Source organism: Nyctereutes procyonoides, unplaced genomic scaffold (assembly GCF_905146905.1).
Source record: "Nyctereutes procyonoides isolate TBG_1078 unplaced genomic scaffold, NYPRO_anot_genome, whole genome shotgun sequence".
In the NCBI taxonomy this organism is placed as follows: Eukaryota; Metazoa; Chordata; class Mammalia; order Carnivora; family Canidae; genus Nyctereutes; species Nyctereutes procyonoides.
In genome coordinates this window covers 29480895-29506250 of record NW_026575043.1, presented here as the reverse complement: position 1 = coordinate 29506250, position 25356 = coordinate 29480895, and the positions used below count along the sequence as shown (strand labels likewise).

General features: G+C 38.3%; 1 protein-coding gene across 5 annotated transcripts in view; it reads right to left on the bottom strand.

Annotated features, from left to right (window-relative positions):
* The window catches only part of PRKG1 (protein kinase cGMP-dependent 1), a 1197536-nt gene that overhangs the window by 97599 nt on the left and 1074581 nt on the right, over window positions 1-25356 (bottom strand). For all 5 annotated transcript variants that reach the window (XM_055322712.1, XM_055322713.1, XM_055322711.1 and 2 more), the window contains one exon: window positions 19740-19814. In XM_055322712.1, the coding sequence (XP_055178687.1) occupies window positions 19740-19814 (75 nt within the window). The remainder of the gene's footprint in view (window positions 1-19739; window positions 19815-25356) is intronic.

The window sequence follows — 25356 nt, the reverse complement described above, 5'->3', positions numbered from 1 at the left end:
CCCAAGTGTCACTGTAAGGAAGGTCCCCTTAATTATGTCACACTAATCAGCTCAGAGAGCAAGAGGTCCTGTTTTATCCACCTTGATGCATGTGGCTGATGGTTTGGGATAGGAAATCCCCTCGTATTTTATTTTAAAAATGAAAATATCATTACCCATAGTTTTTGTTGCTGTTATTTTTTTTTTTTTTAACTGTGGTTTAACGCTGTCAGTTCGTAAACTGTTACAGAGGAAAAAAAGATTATTTTGTGGGGAGCACCTGGGTGGCTCAGATGGTTAAGCATCTGCCTTCAGCTCAGGTCATGATCTCAGGGTCCTGGGATTGAGCCCCAGGTCAGGCTCCCTGCTCAGTGGGGAGTTTGCTTCTCCTTCTCCCTCTGCCTGCTGCTCCCCTACTCCTGCTCGCTCACTCTCTCTCTCTCTCAAATAAATAAATAAAATCTTTTTTTAAAAAAGATTTTTTTTTCAAATTCCTTACCACGGATGACTTAACTGCTATTTGCTTTCGATTTTTTCTATATTGAATGTTGTTAATTAAACACTGTTTCAATATTTAGCTCCTCACTGTTAAAGGCAGAGACACAAATCACACAAATGGAAACTTGACGGAACCAACATTAGTCCTGTTATTTTTTTTTTCTTACCCACTATGTATTTCATTTTCTCTTTACTACTTAAATGGCTCAAATATTAATTCCTTGGTGCTTGTTAAGTACAACCTTAAGTATTTAATCCTGTGATCATTTTATCTTCGGTTAACAGTCATCATTCTCTTCTATTGTCATAACCGTCAGGTTTCCATGGAAACTGTGGACCAAGAATGGATGGTAAAACACCTCCTTTTTCCATCTACTTTGACAGTGTTATTTTTCATTAGGAGCCTCAATTATTCAGATGGGTAAGAATGTAGAGTGTGTTTCATAAATGATATAGAATAATGGTGGATCTTAACTAAATAAGAAATTATGTTTCTAGTGAAAAGAACTGAACTCTTTCTATTGAGAACTAGTTATCTGGTGGAGAGATTTGGGGGAAGTTTTTGTTTCCTTCTTTATATTTCATTGTCCTACTTGCATTGTGTGTTACCATGGAAGGTAAAACACAAATTATCTTGGCAAAAACTAGTTCTTTGTTACACTCTTGATAAAATACAGTTTAATCTTTAGTAAATATCACTGAATGATACAGCTAAGTTTTAGAGAAACATCTACAATAGAAAAATAATTCTTCAATTCACATCAGAGGATTTGACAAGTCAGTCTTATAAAAGCTCTCTGGAGCTCTGTCCAGAATATTGATTACTTCCTACATTTTGCCCTAAAAAATCATAAATTAAAAAGAAGCAATCAATTTTAGTTCAATACAAGCTAATTATATCTGACACTCTGAAGGGATCAAGGAAACTGGTTATAATGCTTCCTTCTAGCAAGGAAGGTTTACCTCTTGCTCTGTCTTAAATTATATTATTAAGGGGGACCCGGGTGGCTTCGTAGTTGAGCATCTGCTTTCGGCTCAGGGAGTGACCTGGGGTCCTGGACTGAGTCCCACGTCAGACTCCCCATAGGGAGCCTCCTCCTCCCTTTGCCTATGTCTCTCTGCCTCTGTCTCTGTGTGTCTCATGAATAAATAGATTAAACCTTTAAATAAATAAATAAATTACATGATTTTTTAAAAAATCGAAGTCTTAATTATTTGAAGACAAAGGCACACAGTTCCCTGAAATAAAGATCCTAGTCAATAAAAAGTTGGGGGATTAAAAGATGCTTTAAATGGTTGAGTAAAATGTTAGAATTTGCATGTGGTTTTTCACAGAGAAAACAGACACCACTTCTCTTTGCTTTTCCCACAGTAGAAATCATGGACAGTTTCTAAAGTAGCATATTTTCCTTAGTATCTCCTCTGCGAAAGGAGAATTGAAGACACTCAGACCAGGGCAGTCCGGGGTCCTGGAGAAGGTGGTCGAAGTCACTGATAACTGTTGGCGCTTCCTGTCCATGAGGAATTACAAAAAGAGGGACCCTGAAGGTCATTTCATTGGCACCAAAATGAAGCTCTTGGCAAAGCCTGAAGTCAGTGGAGGGCACGGCAAAGCCCTTGCCTCAACCATCTCTCTGCTGGGAAAGTTGCTTGGTTTGAAATAAAGAATAAAACACTATGGCATACCATGTTTTCTAAAACTCAGAGACCAGGCCTCAGTCTCCTTAAAACCCAAGGCAAGAGATGAATTTCTTTTCAAGACCTGCACTGAGATGACGTGTCAGATGCTTAACCAACCGCCTGAGCCACCCAGGTACCCTAGAAAGGAATTTCTAATGCAAACAAAGTCTGACATCTAAAGGAATACACAATTTTCAAAAAATTTTTATTTACATAAATAGATGAGGATCTTGGAGAACACCAACTCTGTGGAGGTTATGGTATGTGGGAAATTTGGGGGTTTAATTGATATCACAAGCTAAATTCTCATCCTTGACTGCTTCTTAAAATAATAAAAAGTCCCTTTGAAGTATGAATCTAGGTGGGAAATCAGAAGACCTGAAAAGTCTGATGTGAAAGTCATGTGTGAGGAATCCTAACCTCGTTCCTAATATGCTGCTTAGAATACGGCACGGATGGTATGAGATCACACGGAGCATATGGTGAGTTACATGATATACTTATTTCAAAAAGTCATTCCCTTGCTTTTTTACTATAAAAAAGGCCTCGAAGCAGAGAGACCCAGTAGCAGTGACCATGCTTAGTGCCACTTTTGACTAAAAGGAACCAGGGTTCCTCAAGAAATGGCAGATTTCAAGTCCACCATTTCTCAAGGGGACAAAAGAAACCAAGGAACCTGGGACACCTGGTTCAGAAAGCCAAGAGAGCCAAGAGAGCCATTGGCCACTAAAGGAAGAGCCAACCTAACACACTGAATGTACAAACACCCATGAATTCATAATGATAGCAAAAAAAAAAAAAAAAAAAGAGCCAAAACTAAAATTTAAAAAAGAAGCACCTCATTTGCCACTAAGGTAATTAAGGCATCAATTACTCAGGAAACTGGTAATTAATGGGGAAGGATAAAAAGCATTCATCCTGCCTGTCTTAAATGAATAGCACGGGGGTCAGGAGTCTATTAGATTCTTAGCTGGTGATGGGGAGTGTTTTTAGAAAATCCCAGTTAGCAGATATGGAAAGAATGATGGAAATGGATAATGATGACGGTAAAGCCTAATGAGCTAATTGACTCAGTCAGTGACCTGCATTGCTATTAAAACATCTAACAGAAGGTTGATGGAAACTTGACAATGTAGGAATACTCCCAGAGCAATGATCCAGCTTCAAGTGGCGGAAAATAGAACATCCAGGCACAGTTTGCCTTCTGCTACAATGCGATACTGAAGTACACTGGCGTTCTGGGGAGCTTTCTTGCCATGAAAAACTGAATGTGAATTTAATTAATCCTTTAGGCTTGAGGATCCTCTATTAAAAATATAGAGAGGATAGAGACAGACGAGGAGGATGACACCACTTAGAGACAGTAAGACAAATCTGAAATGGGGACCCATTCCAGGACAGCAGGCTGGTTTCTGCAACACCCTACCAGAGCGATTGGGGAGCTCTTCTAGATGAATGGAGAGAGAACCCAACACAATGTACGAGATTTGTTTTGACCTCAAGTCAAGCCAATCAACCATAAAAAGAGATCAGAGAAAATGGAGGATTGAATGACAATACTCTTTGTCAGGAGCAGCAATGACCCTATAGTTATGAAACCTGTAACTACTCTTCCAAGATACATACGAAGGGGGGTCCTTACAGGGAATGATAGGGTGTTAATGATGTGTTCCAAAGAGCTCAGTAAATAATAAAAATCTGTAACAGGAATTAGATGAAATGCCTGTGGTGCAAAGTTATTAACTTGAGTCCGGGAGATGTTTATTAGGGGACAGGTTCATTATATGACCTTCTCTGATAGAAATAACAGTAATAATACGTTCCAAATATTTATCTTATGCACATAAGCATGTGACATGGTTAGGGTTCTGGAAGTTCACACCTGGGCTTTGGCGGCAGGTAGCCGGGGGCCAGTGTGAATTCCCGTTCTCATCATTTACAAGCTGAGAGGCCTTGGGATTAATCCTTCCAGACCTCGGTTTCCTTATCTGTAAAAATTAAAGAAAATAAGAATATTCGTCTCATAGAATTATTGTTTGGATTAAATGAGGTAATCAATATGAAGCCCGGCACAGGATAAGTGGCCAACAAATGCTAGCCATTTTTATCATTAATTATCAGTGTGATGATAATTCTTAAAAACTTAAGTAGAACGGGATTATATTTACACAGCATTTTCATATTTAAGTGCTTTCAGATGTATGTAATAATATATTCTGTTTTAATAGAATACACTTACATTTTTCAGATTCTCTGGGATTTGGGTTGTTTTGATCACTTGGGCATTTTAATTAACTAGTATTTACTCTGCAAAAGTTACATGGATAAATCATTAATGTTCAAAGAAATAGAACGAAGCACTGAATGTGAACGAGGCTTTGTTTTACAGTTTGGCAATGTCTGGCCCTCACTATCATTAGTATCCAGCATAGAAAAACTAATTTGACTATTTGAACTTTCTCGTTGCTGAGATTTTTCATAAGTAGGGGCTTATCCTCTATTTTATAGCAAATATTTACTGTCTATGCCTTTAATAAGTACAAATAAACCCACATTGATAAGCATCTGCAGTGATTGCAGGGTTATTAAAGCTTTCAAGTTCTGAAGAGCGAGCCTAAGCATATAAATGAGAACCCTCATTATGAAGGAGGCAGCTCTACGAAGCTGACAGCAGTCTCCCAACGCAAGGTAAGTTTATCTTTAGTTTTTGTTGCACCTGTAAACTTGGAATCCACATATTACAACCTGATCAAGGTCACTCTGGAAAGACAGTGAAGGCTGGTGTTCAACCAATCAGGTGACTGGCAAATGGAAGTAGGTCCAAAAGCAATGAGTGAAACACTTGTCTCACCTGGCCCCAGGGTTGGTAAATTGAACACCAATAAAAAAATAAATTTATTTAAAAAAATTAAAAAAATAATAAAATGCCCATGCACCTTTAAAAAAAAAACCCACCCCTTCTGGACAGGGGTGGCTGGATGGGGGCAGGATCAAGGAGGCTGCTAAGTATAGAGGAAGCTTTAAACTGCATTTTATCAAAACTTCTTTGACAAACACATCTTCTAACACTGCAGATGACAAAATCCATAGATATTTGCAAACAAATCTACATGAGCTAAATCCTCCATTGGCTCACATTCCCATAATTTTCCTTTGCTTAGGAGGCTGTTTTGAAAAAAAAAAAATAGATAAAATCCTTAGACTGACAGAGATGCTCCTTCCAAATGCTTGTCTCACATCCCTATCTCCCCTGTTATTAACACCACAAGTGCAATTGTTGCATTCATTAGATTTTCAATTTCTCAACAGGAGAGGGAACCTATCCTTTCTTTTGTATTCTCTTTGTCTAGTTATATGCTTGGTATATTTGAACTGAAAAATGTCGACTTCATTCTCTGCAATAATGATGTGCTGTCCCTTGAATATGGAAGTGACATTACAAGCTCATCCCTAATTGACACATGATCTGCATATGGGAAGCTGTGTGCCCTGGCCCTCTCTCTTTCTTGTCTCCTCCTTGGGGCCAACTGCAAACATTTTCAAGGTACCCAACTGATCAAGGAGGTGGTAGCCATAAGATAAATCTAAGTATTCAATGCCCACAAGAGAAACCACCTGTTTTTCAAAAGTAAATTGAAATTTTAGTTACTAGTACAACGGAATTGAGGGGTGGAGAGGGGCTTATATTGATCTAAGTTTCCAAATTTTTTTGAGTACAGTTACATTGAGAAATATACTTTTTGTCAAACTTACCCTTTATACCCATTATATATATATATATGGGAAAATATATCCTATATATTACATGTATAGATGAACATAATGGAAAAAAATCAATACAACTATGTATATGGAATAATAAAAGCTGGTCGTGATTAGCGACATGAATTTCAATATTCCTTAGGGGTTTCTTAACCTGTAGTTTAAAAAAAAAAAAACTCTAGAGGTTTATTCTTTTTTTTTTTTTAAAGGTTTTTTATTTATTTATTTACGATAGTCACAGAGAGAGAGAGAGAGAGAGGCAGAGACACAGGCAGAGGGAGAAGCAGGCTCCATGCACCGGGAGCCCGACGTGGGATTCGATCCCGGGTCTCCAGGATCGCGCCCTGGGCCAAAGGCAGGCGCCAAACCGCTGCGCCACCCAGGGATCCCGAGGTTTATTCTTTTATAACAATCCGGGAGACTACTATTTTATTATTCACCTTTGGATTTTTTTTTTAAATAATCCCAGATCATCTGTATTTCTAGTCCTTGCATACCTTCTTCTCTGACAGAGAAATCCCAACATCCTCTGCATTTCAAACATCTGCTTTCTGCCAAGGATGCACAGATGACAACACCTCAAGGATTGACATGGCCGATTCTAATTGATTCTGGTTCTTTCCTCAATCAGCAGGGAGCTAGACTCACGGCTGTTTGGCTCCTTGAAGCATGTGGGGAATAGTCGTCATGTCAGTGGGTGCCAGGAGGACCACACAGCACTGTGTTGGCAGGATCTATTGTTTGTGATTACCACAAAAGTGGAATTTAAAGAATGTCATGCCCTTTATTTCTAAACGTTAATGAAACCATGTGGACAGAACTTGTAAAAATGCAGCTGCTTGGAGAGGCCGTCATATTTGTGACTTCTGGTCCTCAAAACCACCCTTTATGTTGCCTCTGAGACATTCATCCTCTTTTGTAGGATATTGAATTTAACAATATACACTCGTGTCAGATTACCAATGTAATACCAGTCTTCTATTATAGATGTTTGTTGTACCTAAAACCTGTTTTTGTGTTTTCCATCTTAATGCAATGCCATGTTTAACTATTATAACCCAAGGGTTTGTATGAATAGAAAGAACACTGTATTGTACACAAAGTAATTACATTTGAGACTACTATAGTGGCTTAGAATCTAATGTGAAAAATGTCAGTCAACAATGTACAGAACAAACAGGCAGTGCTTTCCAGCTTGTAAAAACCCAGTAACTCTAACATCTTAAAACAAAAAAAGTCTAGCACCTTACAACAGTAACAACAAAGCATCTAATAAAGTTTTAGCATCCTGGTGAGCCAGATTTTCTTGGTGAATTAATTGTCCCATAATGCTTAAAATTCTGCTCTTTGAGGAGAATTTTTTTTTTTTAAATCTTGAGTATTGGGGAGAAACCTAGGAATCGTAACTGAATGTGGATTAATTATTTTGCATAATTTGGTTGTATTCTAGCACTTGAGTTAATCACAGTTTTGCAAACCATGCTTTTCTGGAGCAAAAGTCTTGTCTGATGGCAACTGTGATACTTTCTTTTGTACCTAAATTTTTCTCCTGGAAGTGAAACTATAGGGAAGTAAGGCTCATTTTCAACATTTGATTAAGGTCTGTACTGATACGAATATAATTTCAGTGCCCCTCCCAATAATTTTGTATTTATTTGCCTCCTACTTATATCAATGATTCTTAATCAGGGTCAATTTTGTCCTTTCCTCTTTCCCTCCCAGCAAATATCTGGCAATTTCTAAAGACATTTTTGATTTTCATGACTTGAGAGGTGGGTGGAGGATATGCTATTGGCTTCTAGTGGTGTGATGTAATGGGATATTATATATTTGGTGTTTGTCCTTGGTTCTTGATACAGAGCCCCTAAGGCCCTAGAACTCTCTAGAATGGGAACTGGGTCTTTGGCATGCCAATGAGATGATGATGGTGGCTGTGGCTCCTGGATGGCTTCAGGGTGGCGGCTGGCCAAGAAAGAGCAGGCCAGATGAGAATGTCAAAACCTTCAGCCCTTCCCACCCCTGCAACTGGAGAGGGCTAAGGCCCTAGAGCTTGACTTCCATCTTCAGTGGCCAATGATCTGATCAATTCTGCCTACATAATGAAGTCTCCATTAAAGCTCCTAAACAGTCAGATGAGGAGAGCTCTGGGGTTGGTAAATACACCAATATGCTGGGAGGGTGATGTATTCAGAGAGGGCATGGAAATTCTGTGCCCACCCGCCCATGCCAGCCTTCAATTTGGCTGTTCCTAAGTTGTGTCCATTGTAATAAACTGGTAATGGTAGATAAACTGTTTTCCCAAGTTTTATGAACCATTCTAAAAAATTATAGAAGTCGAAGAAGAGGTCATGGGAACCCGTGAATTTTTATCAGTTGGTCAGAACATAGGTGATAACGTCGAGGACTGAGTGGTGTCTGGAGTGGAGGCAATCTTGTGGGACCAAGCACATAACCTGTGGGGTATGTGCTGACTCCTGGTCATGAGTGTCACAACTGACTGGAACTGTGGGATGTTCAGTCAGAATCCGGAGAGAGAGCTGGTTGTTGGTGTGGAAAAATCCCACTCATCTGGCATTGGAAGGGTGGAAAATAAAGAGCTCAGAAGTGGGGAGAGACCAAGGATGCTGCTAAGCATCCTCTGATGCACAAGGCAGTCACCACAACCAAGGATTATCCAGCCCCAAATGTCAGTAGTGCTGACACTGAAAAACTCTTGTTTATATGCATAGTTGCGTGATATTTCCAAGATTTACAAAAATAGCAAAAGGCTGAGGCTCACAAAACAAGCTTATGAAAAAACTGATTTAGGTATAATGCTTATGAAACTATTAAAATTTCAAGGTGGTGACCACAGTTGAAGACTGACATATCTAGGAGGAAATTCTGAATATCTAAAGTAAATAATGTAGCATGACAGTGGACAATAATGGGCTAATTCTTCAGTACTCTACTAAGCAAGGCATCAGACATTATTTCTGAAATCATAGATTGAACCATATGAGATTGCTATTTTAATAGGCTAAAAATGGTCAACTATTGGCAGTTTCAAAAGGTCCAAATTAGTAAAATTAATTTCTTATTAACCATTAATTCTTATTAACTATCAATTTCTCATTATTTCATTTTTATTTATTTATAGAACATTAAAAAAGGAAAACACTGACAAAATATGGTATTAAAGATGCATTTAAGTAATAATGTAAAGGAAATTGGGTAAGGCAAGATAGTGTGCCTTCCTTTTTGTCAGAGTAAGGAATAAGATGTTTTAGTTTTTGAACAACATCTATTTAGTTGTTTGGAACATGTTGAGCTTTTTAGAGGAAGAAATATTCTTATTGGACTTCTATGGTTTCTTAGTGTGGCTCATGAATGCAATCAACAGTTGAAAATATGAGCTAGGAAAAACATACCCTGTATAATGCAATTACTGTATCTTTGGGTTTTTTTAAAAAAAAAATGAGCTCTGGGAATCACATTTTGATAAGTGATGAATCATTTCACTTATGCTCCTGATTCCTTGCACTCCCTACTCGCTCCCCTATGGACACTGGCATGTAAAGCTGTTGTTCTGATCACATGTTTCTGTATGGAAGGGAATATTAATCAACGTGTATGTCAACAGCCCTCCAAAGGTAGGGGCTCGTCTACTCTCCTCATTCATGTCCAAAACTCAAAAAAGCAAAAAAACCACTGTCTATATTTTGTCTGTTGATAAAGTTTATCACTTTAATGTTTAATGGCCTTTCTGTCTCAAGACAACTTTTTGAAAAAAAAAAAAAAAGGAAAGAAAATTTTGGAGCCCATTTGGAAAGAAGAGTTGTTATATTGACTAAAGAATATTCTTCATCATTAAGGCAATTGTCCAACTAATATAATAAAGAGAGTCCCATCCAGAGGAGTGTGCGAAATTAATCCACTGAATAGTATGGTGCAAGGGATCTTGATTTGGGAGGACAGATCCTTGAACAAGATTGTCTTCGGTAAAATGGATGTATAGTAAATTGTGACATTTTGATGAGCCAATTTGACCACCATAATAAGCACACAGCACTTTAAAAACATCAGTATTAGTTAAAAAAAAAAAAATCCTTGGGAAAACTAATGAGGAGTTACTTATACACCCAATGAGTCATACTTCCAAGTCCTTAAACTGAAAAGTGGCCTTAAATTCTTCATTTTAGGAACCTGCTTTATCCCTTTTTCAAGGATCCTAGGATCATTATTATTCAATATGTTTAATCAGTAATCTAAGTTGTCTAAAATGTTTGCACAGTTTCTGAATATTAGAGTGACAGCTTTTGTTTCATACCCCAACATATCTGACATAGAAGAGCATAAGCTGGTTGCCTGAAGTAATTAATACAGTTTACAGAATTGACTAATGTTTGCAATTTATGCATCGGGGGAAAATAGTGTGATACACACAAATGGCTGTGAGCAGCAGTCATACTTCACTTCCACGATGTCTCATCTTCCTCAAATAACATCTTCCTCAAATAACAATTTAGAAACATAAATTAACATAGTGTGTTGTGTTCATTGCATTAAAACAATTGACATTGCCATTTTAATTCATTATTTAAAAATCATTTCTTTCTACAGGGATTCATGGGAGAAGTATTGGTATAACATTTCCAGTTTCCAAGGTACGCTGTAATTTTCAAATGGCATTTTATTGAAAGATAGCCTGGCTTATTATCATATCTAAATGTCATATTGGCAAGAGAAAATTGTATGTATAATGGTGAAAATGAAAACCACTGTTTCTAAAAGCTAATTTATTTAACTACTATGAGTGATCAGAATCCACTTCAAGCAAAACTGCATCAATTTTAATTTAAATATTTGGAATAGAGTAAGCACTTAACAGCAATATTTTCAGAGTCGAAGGGAGAGAAATGTAGCTTAGTGCCTTCTATTAAAATACAGACCCACAAGTTATTCCATAACCTTTAGGAGTCGGTCTTCTGTTGACCACCACAAAGATGTCTTCATTATAAGTTTAGAACACAGCACACCTGGAAATAGTGTTTATGTAATAGGAAGTTGCCTGTCTAAAGGTATGGCTTGTTAACTTCCACATTCTAAGGATTTGAGATGATTGTTTTTACAGATTAGAAAAAAAGCCGGTCCAGGGATGCTAGTGCGAGGCGCTAGACCTTGGGTTCAAGGTTACATGGAGAAGCTGGCGCGGGCCATGCTGTGCCTAAGACCCACACCTCCCTAATCCATACCCTCTTCATATGTGCACACGGCCTCACCAGAGGGACCTCTATTGACACCATCAGCCTTGATCTCCCTAGGTTCAAAAGTTTTCATTCAACAGATGATTGGATAAAGAAGATGTGGTACATAGGCAGCCCAGGTGGCTCAGTGGTTTAGCGCTGCCTTTGGCCCAGCACGTGATCCTGGAGACCCAGGATCGAGTCCCATGTAGACCTCCCTGCAGGGAGCCGGCTTCTCCCTCTGCCTGTGTCTCTGCCCCCCTCTCTCTGTGTCTCTCATGAATAAATAAAATCTTTAAAAAAAATAAGATGTGGTATATACACAATGGAATATTACTCAGTCGTCAGAAAGGATGAATGTCCACCATTCGCTTCAACATGGGTAGGACTGGAGGGCATTATGCTGAGTGAAGAAAGGCAATCGGAGAAAGATGATCATCATATGGTTTCACTCTTATAAGAAACAGTGAAAGGAATTATAAGGGAAAGGAGGGGAACTGAGTGGGGAAAAATTAGAGAGGGAGACAAACCATGAGGGACTCTTAACTCTGGGAAACAAACCAAGGGTTGCAGAAGAGGAGGTGGGCAGGGGGATGGGGTAACTAGGTGATGGGCACTGAGGAGGCAACTTGATGGGGTGAGCACTGGGTGTTACACCATATGTTGGCAGATTGAAGTTAAATTTTAAAAATGTAAAAACAAACAAACAAACCAAAAAACTAAAGGTTTTCTCCTGAGAATGGTTCAACTTCACATGCAAGGCCGCATTAGCATTATGCCATATGCTGTCTTCACAACAGGGAGAGAGACTGCCTGCATTGCAGAGGGAAAGATGTTTTAGTTGAAGATTATTACTTTTCAGCTGCCACTGCTGAGAACACAAGGACTATCCAAGGCATGACTATATCCTGCTTTTTTAAAAAATAGCGTACCACCAACAGGCTCTGGGACGTCGGCACATGGAAAAGGCACACGCACTGGCTTGCTCCCTTTCTTGGGCTCTGACAACTCTGATCTCATTGCCACATAGGACCAAATCATCCTCATGATTTACCGGGCTCTTGAACTTCTGAAAGTCATTTCCCACTGTGGTTGTCCAGCACGGTCCTTTCCTTTCAGAACAAGGAAACAGCCCGGAATCCAATGGTTGGTCGGCATGCACCAAGCAAGTCAGCCGTGTTAGAATTTTCAATTATCTGCAGTCCTCTGCTGTGTCAATTACAAAAGGTCGCGCGCAAGGACATTCTAGGAGTCACCTTTATGAAGTCTTGCTACCCAGGGAGCCTACAGATAAATGCTGCCGAGGAGAAATTAATAAACGGCCTTTGAATGTTTCACAATTTTTAATGAAACAAAAAAGAAACACTCCTACCCAAGGCCATGTTGTTTCATCCTGAAAATCATTGCATAAAAGAGCCACTGAATCAGTATCACCATGGCTTCAACAGACATTGCCTTTGATGCTCTCGAGTGACAACTTGCAGCCAAGGTTTGATCTGTGAGCACTGGGGGCCCTAGAAATGGGCCCATGCCTCCTCCCACCCTGACTGCATGTGCTGGATTTTGAAAACCAAAGAGCACTCGCACAGCAGAGAGCCCTTGTATTCATCCAGGGCCCGACTGCTGAAAATTTCAGTCTCCTTCCTGTGCTTTGGCCCTGCCAGAAAAATGAAAAACGGGTTTTATTGCCCAGAGAACGGGACAGTCTTCTGACTACTGAACCCTGGAAGTGGTCAGCAAGTTCTCATTCTGGTCTGAGGGCGATTTCAGAAAGCCATCCGGTGTTCTTTCCATTTAATTGGCGTATTGCTCACTTGAATTCTTCCCACAGGGGGCAAAAACAATTTTCCAGGCTCATTTCCCTGAGAACTGCTTCCATCAAGACCACTTAGTTTAAGTAAATGGTTGATAAGACTGTGGGGATACTAAGATCTGTAGCCTAAAATGCTTGGCAGAGAAGCCCTCATAAGAAAAGTTCAAATTTTCAAAGCTGGGGTGTTGCACACATGCAAACCCATGTGTTTCTGATTGTGCACAGAGAATCTCATGTTTGCTCCACCCTGGACAGCCCTGGGGCATTGGGGGAGAAGTTAAGAATAATGCAGACCTCTGTTGGGATTTGCAAAGCTTTGTCGTTTTGAGATGCCTCTGACGAGTGGATTTCCAAAGGCCTGAGTGACTTGCCAAAGAGCACAGAGCCACGGCCTGCCCCACGACAAGCAGGGTGAGCAGCTACAGAGTTGTCTCTGCTAATGAGATGTAACGGAAGAGAACATTTGTGCTGCGTCATGTGTCAAACAATGAGGCTTTGCACCCAGAGCTGTTCTGAAAACACCAGACTAACCTGTTCCTTTGCAAATGAACTTGTGAACAGAAGGGGAGCTTTGGAGGACTTTGTTATGGAAGGAGGAGTAAAATTTTTATCTGGACTCAGCCAGAAGGGCCAAGGAATGGTCTGTATGCAGGGAATGTTCTCTGGTTCTTGCAAGGAGTCTGAGGAAGGGACTGCAGTACTGCATTGCTTCAGGGTCAATCCTGCCACCTGTTTTGGGGGGCATCTCATTTTTTCTTGCACCCTGATGAGAGGAGCCTGCATTGCACACTCCTTATCGCCGGCTCCCCACCACGGTTTCAGCTTTCTGGTTTACTTTTCTTCTTTCTGAACTACGTGAGTCTGAGAATCCATTTTTCGGGACAAGTTGGAGAGTAAGTGGAAATGAGAGAGAGGTGCACAGTGAGGGGAGCAGAGCAGGACAAGATGGTGATCCCAATGGCATCTTTACATCTTTGGGCATTTTGGGGGCTCCTTGATCAGGGTCTCTCTCTCCTCCCTGTGCCCAGGGGGAGGCCCCACTTGTCTCTGCAGGAAGAGGAGCTTATGTACATATTCATGCTAAGATGGCAGGAAAAAAAAATATTAAGTCCTCTTGGGAGAATTTTAAATGTTTACAGGTTCTTTAGAGAGGGGATAACATTTAAACCTAAAGGAATATTACCTAATTAAAACAAAAAAATAAAAATCTACTTAAGGAAGAAATCATCGCAAAATCCGCTTTTGTCTACGACAGTTAAAAGCACCTGAGACCCACTTGCCTAGACTTTTCTACTCTCTCCTCTCCTGGACTGAACATGCTCCTTTCTCTATCAATACGGAGGATCCAGAACCTTCCCCTACACATTTCTATTTTACTTGACATTTCCTAAAATTTCATAGAAACTCATTGACCCTTGTTTCTTCATTTCAGGTTCATTTTCAGTCCATGGTAGGGGACTCCATCCCTGCCCATCCTAAAGTGAACGTGGACCAGTGGTTTGATAGATCCGATTGGTGCTTGTTAACCGACGCTCTAGAACTCTTGACAGGATGCAGCATCATCGTCTCCTCCCTCATGCTTGAAACGCACCCTGTTCATGGCTCCTGTGATGCATCTGGCTTTGCTTCTACTTCTCCTCTCTCCTTTTTAGTGTGTGTGTGTGTGTGTGTGTGTGTGTGTTCCTTCTCTTTTTCCTTCTATTTTAGTGAATGCCATTGTCTCCCTCTGGTTTCTAGACCCCAAATCCTTGCATCATCCTTGACCATGCTCATCTTCATCACCAACATCTACATCCTTAAGGATACCTACTGGTTTCCCCCATATCTTTCTCTGTTCACACTGCTCTTATGTCTAGTCCTATCTACCATCACCGTTCCCTGGAAAATACTGTGGGTTCTCTGCTTCCACTCAATACTCCTCCAAATGCTGAGGAAAGGGTGCTCAATTAAAACATACACCAACTTATCTCTTTTCGTAACTGACAAGCCTAAAGTGATTTTCCTAAATCCTTAACATCTGATCTCTGACTTTTACATTCAAGGTCCCAGTCTTGATGGTATTTGGGTTTCTTGAATAGCCAGTCTTGTTTCCTACCTAGGGGGCCCTGTAAATGCTATTTCCCTGGCTACAATGCTCTCTGTGCTTAGTTGCCTGGGTAATACCAATTAATTCTTGCCTAGCCAACACCAGCTAATTCTTCAGAACTCAGCTCCAATCTAGATAAAATGTCACTTCCTCAGGGAAGTCCTCCCAGCATCATTAATATGTGTGTCTCTCTCCTCCTCATTGGGCCTTATCACCATGAAGGCAAGGTATATGTGCCCATTTTATTCACTACTTTATATGTAGCATTTTGTAGGGATGCAGAAAATATTTGTTGGCTAAATGAGTGCCTGAGTCAAAGTGAACAACCGTGGTTAACGCTCATACGTGAGGGGCGAGAGAGTCAGTGCAGGGTCTTTAAATCTATAATTCAGATCAGGTGACGACATAGATTAAAACATGAGTGGACTCATGTGGAGGTTTATGTAAATTTTGCCATGAGAAAGAGCTCCTTGTGGAGAATGATATTGAGAATCAAGTTAGATCACAAATAAATGCACTTACAAATCTATATCCAAAGAGCTTCGAGAACTGCAAGATCCATAGTGTCAGAAAACGAGTTTTCTACTCAATATGCACGTTGTAAAGCACAATTCCTGACTCATCATTAAGTAAATTTCTAAATGTTTATTAAATGAAGACATAATCTCAAAGGAAAATAACATGTACCTATCATCACAAATGCTACTTTCTGCTCTAAATAAGGTTTAATGATGCTTAACTTTGATCTGCTGTTGTTTCTTCTAATGGCTTTGTGATTATAACTTCGTATTTTGGAAAGAGAAGCCCTTAGTGGATAATTAGCAGCAATCAAGAGAAGCTTAAATATGCCATCAAGGTAAAGTTTCTGTCAAGAATAATTTTCTTTGTAGGAAATACATGTCGTGAAGCAGGCCGAAGGCACACATCCAGCACAGAGGAGTTCTGAGAACCATCTCACTGGGACATTTCTCTCTGGCCCACCTCCCCACCGGTCACACACGCTGAGAACTCACCACGGTGTTTCTGCAAGTGATGCTCTGTACCTTTTGCAGACCATCCTGCATCTGAGGCCTGATTATGCTACCAGCTAGTGAGTTTCTCACAACTGACCTTCTAAATGTCTCAACTGAATTGATGTTTCAGCAGTCTTTTCCTCTTCTTCTTCTTATTTTTTTTTTCTAACCCAAATAGGCATAGTCAATGACACAACACCAACAATAATTTCACATGGATAAATAACGTGATAATGTTAGAAATACTAATCTCATCTTTAGTGGGTTCTGCAAAATCAAGGAAATCTTAAAAAAATAAAGCTTTCACGATGGAGTCAATCAACAACTCCGTTCTAAATGGTATAGATTTTGGGATCTTTATAGAAATTGAGAGTCATTACAATTATCCAGGGAATTTAGACAATTAGAGCATGTCCATGGCCCTTGAAATGGCAAATCTTAGAAGTTCCTTAAATATGAGATAAATGGACAAGGTACTTAAGGGGAAGAGATCTAATAAAGAGACAACAGCATTGACACAAATAGACATTTCATTGTGTTAGTTCAAGCTTTGCCTCTGAGTGATAGGATACCTAATTAAAATGATACTTTCAACTTCAGAAATCTTCAGATATTAAGTACTTATTAGAAAGCTAGAAGATGATAACAGTGTAAAGGGGATGACAAAGATTTCTGCCAGAATCAATGTATGTATGTATTTGGCTATTTTGTGGAATAAAGTTACATTTACCAATTTCTCTAGAATTAGGATCAATGATTTTAGACATTTTTTTCATCAAGGTATTCCCATCTTCTAAGTAATAATCACTCTTATGGAAGGTGGGTTGTGCATTCATTTAGGTTTAATATTACTTGAACTAAAAAAAATTTTTTTTAAAGATTTTATTTATTCATGAGACACACACAGAGAGAGGCAGAGACACAGGCAGAGGGAGAAGCAGGCTCCCCGTGGGGAGCCCGATGTGGGACTCAATCCCCAGACCCTGGGATCATACCCTGGGCTGAAGGTAGGTGCTCAACTGCTGAGCCACACATGTGCCCTGAACTAAAAAAAAATTAATCTCTACTAGTCAACTTCTATTCATGTATAAATATAACTAAGTTCCAGTCTATCAAATGTATGGTTCAGATAACAATATTTTGAGCCACTTAGATGGAAATAGTCATTTTATTGCCTGTCTTTAATCATGATCCCCCCCTTTTTTTTAGTAGGCTCCATGTCTAGTACAGAGCCCAAGGTTGCGCTTGAACTCACAACCCTGAGATCAAGACCTGAGCTGACTTTTACAGAGAGTCAGTGCAAGGTCTTTGAGTCTGTATTTCAGATCAAGAGATGTAGATTGTAAATTAAAACACATGACTGTACTCATTTGAGCCACCCAGGTGCCTCTAAATCTTCTTTTAACTAAATGTTACCATTTTTACAAAAATTATATTTATGGATATTTTCCAGGCTAGTTTAAATTTCAGGATATGCTGCCAAAGTGAGAGTAGTCTGTCTACATCAGAGTAAAGACTTCCTGCCCATGAAGTTTTACATAATCAGTATGCAATAATTAGCTATGAACCCCAAGCCATTTATCAAATGCACTAAGGTATACTTCCAGCGATTACTTCTACCAACAATATCCTTCGTTTTTATAGCCCTTTGTAATTTACAAAGTAATTATACTGCCATCAATTAAATCATAGAAATATCATTTTAAAGGTAAGATAGGACATTGAGAGGCACTGTTAACTCATGACCGAGATCACTTGGTTGGAAATGACAGAGGCAGAAACAGGACCCGAGGCTTCTGCCCCATGTTCAGAATCATATTTTTCATATGACAAGTACCCTCACCTTTCCTGTCTTGTAATTGTCTGATCTGGACTTCAGTGTTTTTATTTACCTTGTTACTTTTGATGGAAGCATGTGCAAGTGAACCCACAAATACCAGGACTCATGAGATGCCCACACGGTTATCTTTATAAAGCCAGTGGGACATTGAGAAGGACAGAGCCAATTCAGGACACTTGCCCATCACTGACTGGTTTTAAGCCCATGACTGGACTCAATTTTGGGCAAATAGGAGTTATAAAAAACTTTCATTAGAACAATCTAAAATTTAGCAAGAAACAGAAACAGACCAAAGAATGCTTTACCTTAAAAGACCTCTGACTTTTTCTAATAAAAGTATTTAGACAGTTGCTGCTCATGCAGATTTTAGATAAATTTTGAAGATTACCACCAGTTATATACACAAAACATATATGATGCGATATATATGTATATGAAATGACCCATGGCAATCTTAATTGAGTATATATACTCAAGAAAAAACATGCTAACATAGATTATAAACATGAGTTTTTATACAGCAAATGTGCCTCTAAGGATCAAGTCCAGTAATAACAAAGGGAGTTTTAGGATTCTTAAAATTGGTAAGAATCTTAAATGGCCTGTCTTCCACCTCAGTAGGATTAGTGCTACTACCAGAAACTAAAGTCTAAACTTAGCATAAATGTGTATTTTAATCTATTGTAGAAAACCAGAAAATTAATATCTATCATCCACAGTACAGGCAATCCCCATGACCGTATGGAGTTTGGTGTTAACACCAGCTGGTGCAATTGCCTGAACAAATCTCTGCAGAGGCCCTGCCACCGTCAAAGCTCAAGATAGAGGTCTGTGTCCCTCCAATGAGCAAAGGAAATGAAAGTAAATATAGAGAGAAAAAAACCATGATTATATTTAGACGACTTTGAAAATAATAGAATTTTATCAGCCAAAATGAACTATAGTACTTAATTTTTTATGTCTAGGCCCAATTTTTAATCTTAGATTTTCAAGTCAAAAGCACTTTTTTTTCTTTTTTTTTTTTTTTTTGCCTTTGGGGTTACTACAAAACCAAGCAAATTCTGCCTCTGAACTATCTCCTTACTGATACATTTTTGTCAGTTTAATCCTTCAGGTGTCCTGTGAGATATCAATATTGACTTGCTTATACTTAAATTGGTTCAGTGGAGAAAAGAGGGGAGGATTATAAAGATCATCACTTTTTAAAAGTAACCTATAAGTTTTTTTCAGCAAAGACCAATCTCACGTAATTTCAAGTCTTTATCAAAAAAATTCAAGCTTTGTCTTTTTTTTAATTTTTTTTCAAGCTTTGTCTTAAAGGTAGAAATATTAGATAAAAATTGTATTTTGTTATACAGAAATGATAATTAATGGGAATTAATGGGATATGTACTGTCTCATCTCATTCTGATACCTTCATGCCACTGCAGTTCAATGTAAAGCAACAATCTATTTGTACCAGGAAATATTTCCAGTCTTATCATTTTCCATATAATTGAACTATTGAATGCAACAACCACTATTCATTCAGAAAGTATTTCCTATGGGAGAAATAATGTGTTCGGATTCAATTATTTATATTGGATTTTACACTTACCATTTTCCCTTGCTGAGATTATTTTCCTCCCCAAAATTAAGATTTTGTGTTTAAGAAGATGCATATTAAGCCTACTATGTAATCATTTCCTTGAAATTTCCTTTTTCCCCCCTTCTTAAGCAGTTAGTTTCTTACTGTCAGAGTGTTGGGCTTTGTTAAGTACCACGAAACAATCTTATTTTTATTCAAAATCAATTTTTAAAAATCAAGATTGAGGTCAAAGGGGGGAAAAAACCTGTCACTTACTTTGCTTTAGCTTCTGCATCTTCATATGCTTTATTGGAAACATCATCCAGTCCTCCAATCAAATGCTTGAAAGAGCTGGTGGGAAAAACACAGACATTAGGATAAACCCTCTACAGAGTCATTATAATGACAACCTAGTCAACCGTATACTGAAACAATCTAAAAGGATCTAAGTAAAACTGAATTCAAACATTTAATTCAGATACATTATTAAGAAACACACTACCAGATAATGATAATGAACTCTGAGAGCAGTGACCCCTTCCGTCTTGTTTGGGTCTATGGTTCCCAACACCTAGAACTGTATCTGGCCAAAGCAGATGTCCAAAAGAAAGGATGGAATAAAGTCTGTGACACATGAATGATATATCACAAAGTTAATGGGTCACTTCTACGAGGGAAATAACATGATCCACCAGTTACAGAATGTCTACTGTATGCACTATCCTTTCAATTATCTTGAACATAGAGTAATGCCAACTCTCTAACACACTGTAAAAGACAAGCATCACTATTGCCACCTAACAGAATTGTAAACTAATCTTCAAGGGCAAAATACATATGCAGAAGAGAGGGAAAGAACAGAAGAGAATTATAGGAATGTCAACTCCTATAAGATACTATAGGGTTAGCTCAAAATGAACACACACACACACACACACACACACGACAATCACCCTCGAAAATTACTGAAATGCAACCAGACACAGTAACCCCCAACGCTACCAAAGTAGACTGAACAGAGGACCAAAGGGAAAGTGTATCTTCAAAGTGTTCACATAATAATCAGGGCGCTGCCTTACAGGGGCTTGCCTGCCGGGTAATAACAAATAGTTACAAGCAGTCCCATGAGTCGGTATTATCTCCACTGCATAGATGAGGGTAGTAAGGCACGAGAGGGTAAGGAACTGACATCAAGTCACACAGCCAGGAGGAGTGAGGCTGATGGGGAAGGAGGCCAGCATTCTCCCCCAGTCCCCAGAAACCTGCGCTGTGGCTCCTATCCAAATCACTGTGCCATGATGCCGACCATCAAATCCCTAGCAATGTCTAACATGTGTATGGAAAATGGGAAAGTGCTGTAAGAAATCACATCCTAGTTTTCAATCTCTATAATCTCAAAGCCTGGAAATGCCTTTGTGTCTTGTATTAAATAACAAAAGATGCCTGATCAGATCCTGAAACATAGGGTATTTGTCGATGTAAGTTTAAATGTTGCTTAACCACTTTCACAGGCACTGTTTTTTTTTTTTTGAGAGTTTGTGTGTGTGTGTGTGTGGGGGGGGGTTAATGTGTAGAGAGGAACTTGGTGGTTGCTTGGGGGCCCCGTTGAAAGGAGGTGGGGCAGCCATGAACTCCGGCTTTTGGGTAGTGATCTCATCTGGAGGACAGGGTAACTGGAACACTGAGCTAAAGCACAGATTTCTAATCCAAAAAGGGACCTAAAGGATGTAACAAGAGGCAAAAGAATCGAGCACCACAGAGCGTCAAGTTTTCTGTGATGAATTGCGGTCATGAACACCAAGTGAGTGGAGCCTGCAGTTGGTGATGGTCCTTAGACAACTTTCAAAAACATATAATGATCAAATAAATGATTAATAATGATTCTTGAGATTAATTTTCAATGGGATTTTTGCCATTGTTCTTTAAATAGCAAAATTCCCCCACCTTCCATAGAATGCCTCCATCATGATTTAGAGAAACTCTCCGAGGCTAGATGAAGCTTCCACTGTTGAGTAAAACACAGTATTTTTCTGTGAAAATCAGTAATATCTGGTTGATTTTCTGTTTTCATGGATAATATAAAATTTAACCACAGAAGGTGTAAGTTACGTGTGCAGGATGACTCCAGTTCTGCAGCACATCCAGGACCACAGTCCATGTCGCCTTATCCCCACTCCTGTCCTCTACAATACCTACAATACTCAGATATTTTTTTAATATGACCACATCCAAAACCATTTGAAAAGGCAATGACAGGAACCCAAAAACATAATGTGGTAAAACCAAAAAGCAACAACCACGAAAACAGCTTTTCAAAGGCATTCAGACAGTGTTCTTAAATTTTTAACACTCATAGTCATTTTGAGTTTAAGTAGTTAAAAAAGATATTCCTCTTTGCATCTAATTGGACTTAAATATATCATAAGCAGGATGGGATATTATTTAGATTTAGAGGGTGAATGGATGACAAATGAGATAAGGATGAAATCTTTGTAATGTAAAAGAATCTGTCCATCCTACTAGGTTTGGTTAAAACAACATGGATCGCTTTTTGAAAAGGCAGTTTGAAATTCCTATTCACAAAATATACAAATGTAAAACCCTACATCTGGTGGAGCTCTACAGCATTTAAAAAGCAGAAACCATCTAATCATAGAAATGAGTTTAAAAGTAAGTAGAGCCTGATTGGGGGAAAAAAAAACACGTTTAGAATGGTTATGAGCTCTTTATATCCACTTTTGTTAAAGCTTAGTCATATCCAATGACAAGTATCACATTTAAAACGAATGAACAAAAGAAGTATTTCAAGTGTGACTTTCTCATGTAAGTTTTCTTAAGTATCCTTGATTTAAAATATGAGTTTTCTTGGGGTGCTAATGATTATTTCTTAATTTTTTTTTTACTTAAATTCTGTACTTCTTAGATTTAAAAAATGAAGGGAATGATATGAACTCACAAGAGGCCCCTATCTTGATATGATAGGAACTTATTTTTGAAATAAATTTCCTCTAATTAAGGAAAATGCTTTTCATTTAAAATGTAATCAATTTATTATGGAAAAGCTTTTTATAAAAAACGATTTTATTTATTTGAGAGACAGCGAGAGTGAGCACACGTGCCAGCAGAGGAAGGGGCAGAGGGAGAAGGGAGAGATAATCCCACCACCCTGAGATCATGACCTGAGCCATAATCAAGAATCAGATGCTTAACTGACTGAGCCACCCATATGCCCCTATTACAGAAAACTTTTAAAAATTGAGAGAAGAAATTAAGAAATCACTCATTGTTCTCTAACCACAAATAACTAATGGTAATATCTTTACGTATTTCTTTTTTACTTTATTTTAGGCAGAGCTTTATTGTTGCTATGCATAGACTTGTAATGTCTATTTAAAGCATCTATGACATTATGATAGATGATTTAATATCTTGATTTTTAACTTCATATTATAGAATTTAAGTGTACAATTTTTTAAAAAACTTCGTAAGCACTATTTTCATGGACATATAATAGTACATTACGTGTACACGCATCATGAAATACCTACCTATCCACCTACACAGGCAGAGCCCAATACACATATGCACACACGTATACAGGTGAAGCAGGGGTGTGGCACCCATGTACAAAAACATTTGTGTTTACACTGTTATAGATTAAACGTAACGGAATTTCTTTTTAAAGTAAAATACCCAGGACTATAATCTTGTCTTTGAAATTGGAACCACACGTCCTTCGCAAATGATATTTAGAAAGCAATCCTGGACAAGCGACGTTCTTTCAAACCCAGAACAAAGCCATCCTGCTAATGGTCTAAGCATCCTCAAACAGTAAAGTCAACCATTATGCTTAACTAAAAGTTGAAGAAGGGGAACCCTGGGTGGCGCAGCGGTTTAGCACCTGCCTTTGGCCCAGGGCACGATCCTGGAGACCCGGGATCAAATCCCACGTCGGGCTCCTGGTGCATGGAGCCTGCTTCTCCCTCTGCCTGTGTCTCTGCCTTGCCTCTCTCTATCTCTGTGTGTGACTATCATAAATAAATAAAAAGTAAAAAAAAAATAAAAATAAAAGTTGAAGAAAATGTAGAATTTTTAAGTTGTGTTAAGTTCCAAGTGGCTGCTTCTGTCTATGGATCCCTGCGATGAATAATTTAAGAATCTTAGTAAGTTTAATTGATAGTATTATAGAATTTATCATTCCTGGTGCAAGCATGAACTAATTAGTGTCGCATTTTTCCCTCTCACAGATATTCTGCAGGAACACCTGCCATCTGTATGGCCCCTCATCAAAGAGGCATTTGGAAAAGTATTACTATAGGTATCAGGTGTCTTTTTAAATACTTATCAAGTCCGATGACATTTCTTGACTATTAAAAGGAAAGATTTTTGCTGTTCTACTCATAAAGGGATTATAACACAATGTTTTATAAACTTTTAACAGCTAATGAGCAAAAACTATAAAATATTTTTTTATCATTTATAACAAGGATGGGAGACCAGAAGACATTTAGTTCTGTTTATAGATAAACTCAACAGTTTATGTGTGAGTTGTATTTTAGCATTGTAAAATAACCCATTTCACATATATGCCAGACATACTCTGGAATAAATGAAGAAGACATTAATGAGCTTCACTCATTAATTAAATTGGAATAAATTCACTCATTAATTAAAGTGAGACTTTCACTCCGTGTATTTCAACAGCAAAATTTATTGCATGCTGAGGCAGTATCAGGCAACTTTCCTCTTGCTTTTCATGGGATGTGAAATCTGGTTTTAACAAGTCTTCACAACACTTAGAGGGGGCGGATAAAATGTGATTAGTTGAGCACACAGAGGTAGAGAGAGATCAGATGGAAAATCCCTTTTAGGTATAATGCTGGTAGTTTGAACACACGTGCAAGAATGTGGGTGGAAAAGAAAGGAAAGAGGACAGAAAAAGGGATGAAGGAAGGAGAAAAGTCTGGATCTAGGAAAGGAGGAAGAAAGGAAGACAGGAAAGGGGGCGGAAATGTTATGTTCACATCGAGAATGGTATTTACAGAAATTTTCCTTCAAAAGTATCAGTTAAAAGGCCACATTTCCTATGGAATTTTTCTGTTTTAGAACATTATGGTGACAGTAACTCAGTGGGTAATGATTTCAGTTATTAAGATGCTTTCATTATTAAGCCAAAACATCCTTTTGAAGGGAGCTGATTACTCAGTGGTATGTCTAAAAAGTGTATAATTTTGTTCTTCGGTTGTGATATGATGAGACTTCATCTAGAGAGAAACGGGCTATTATATTATTAGAAAACCAGTCCAAATGCCAGAGATGAGCTTTCCCATGCTGCTAAAAAGTGACAGCATTTACATTTCACTTTACAGTTTATAAAGCACTTTCTTCATTAATAAATTTTGTATGTGCTCAGTAATACATATTAATTGATTTAGTCTTCATGGTCTTTTCTCCTCTTTTCCACTAAATTGGGGATCTTGTATAAAAGCGCTTAGAATAATTTTTTTTCTCAAGTTGAAAATAAGGTGGGAGATCTCAAAACTTATTTATAACAGCTTTTTTCTTGATTATATTTTAAATAAGATGCTATTCTATTCTTAACAGTTAAAGAAGTTTGTAAGTCAAAACGAGCCAAAGGTAATATCTTAAAAACCAGAAATGACTGCAAATACTTCAACAATGCTAAGCAAATTTTTTCCAAGCATTATCTGAAGTCTTGATAAAGCTCTCTTACTTTGACAGGTATATATGATTATACCATTATACTTTCTTCACCTGAATCTTGGCTAAACCTTTAAAAATATATTGTATTGTATAATGTATTAAATAAAATACAAAGTGTTTCAAATTAGTTGGGACATTTGTTACTTAGCTAAGTCCAGGATATTAGAGG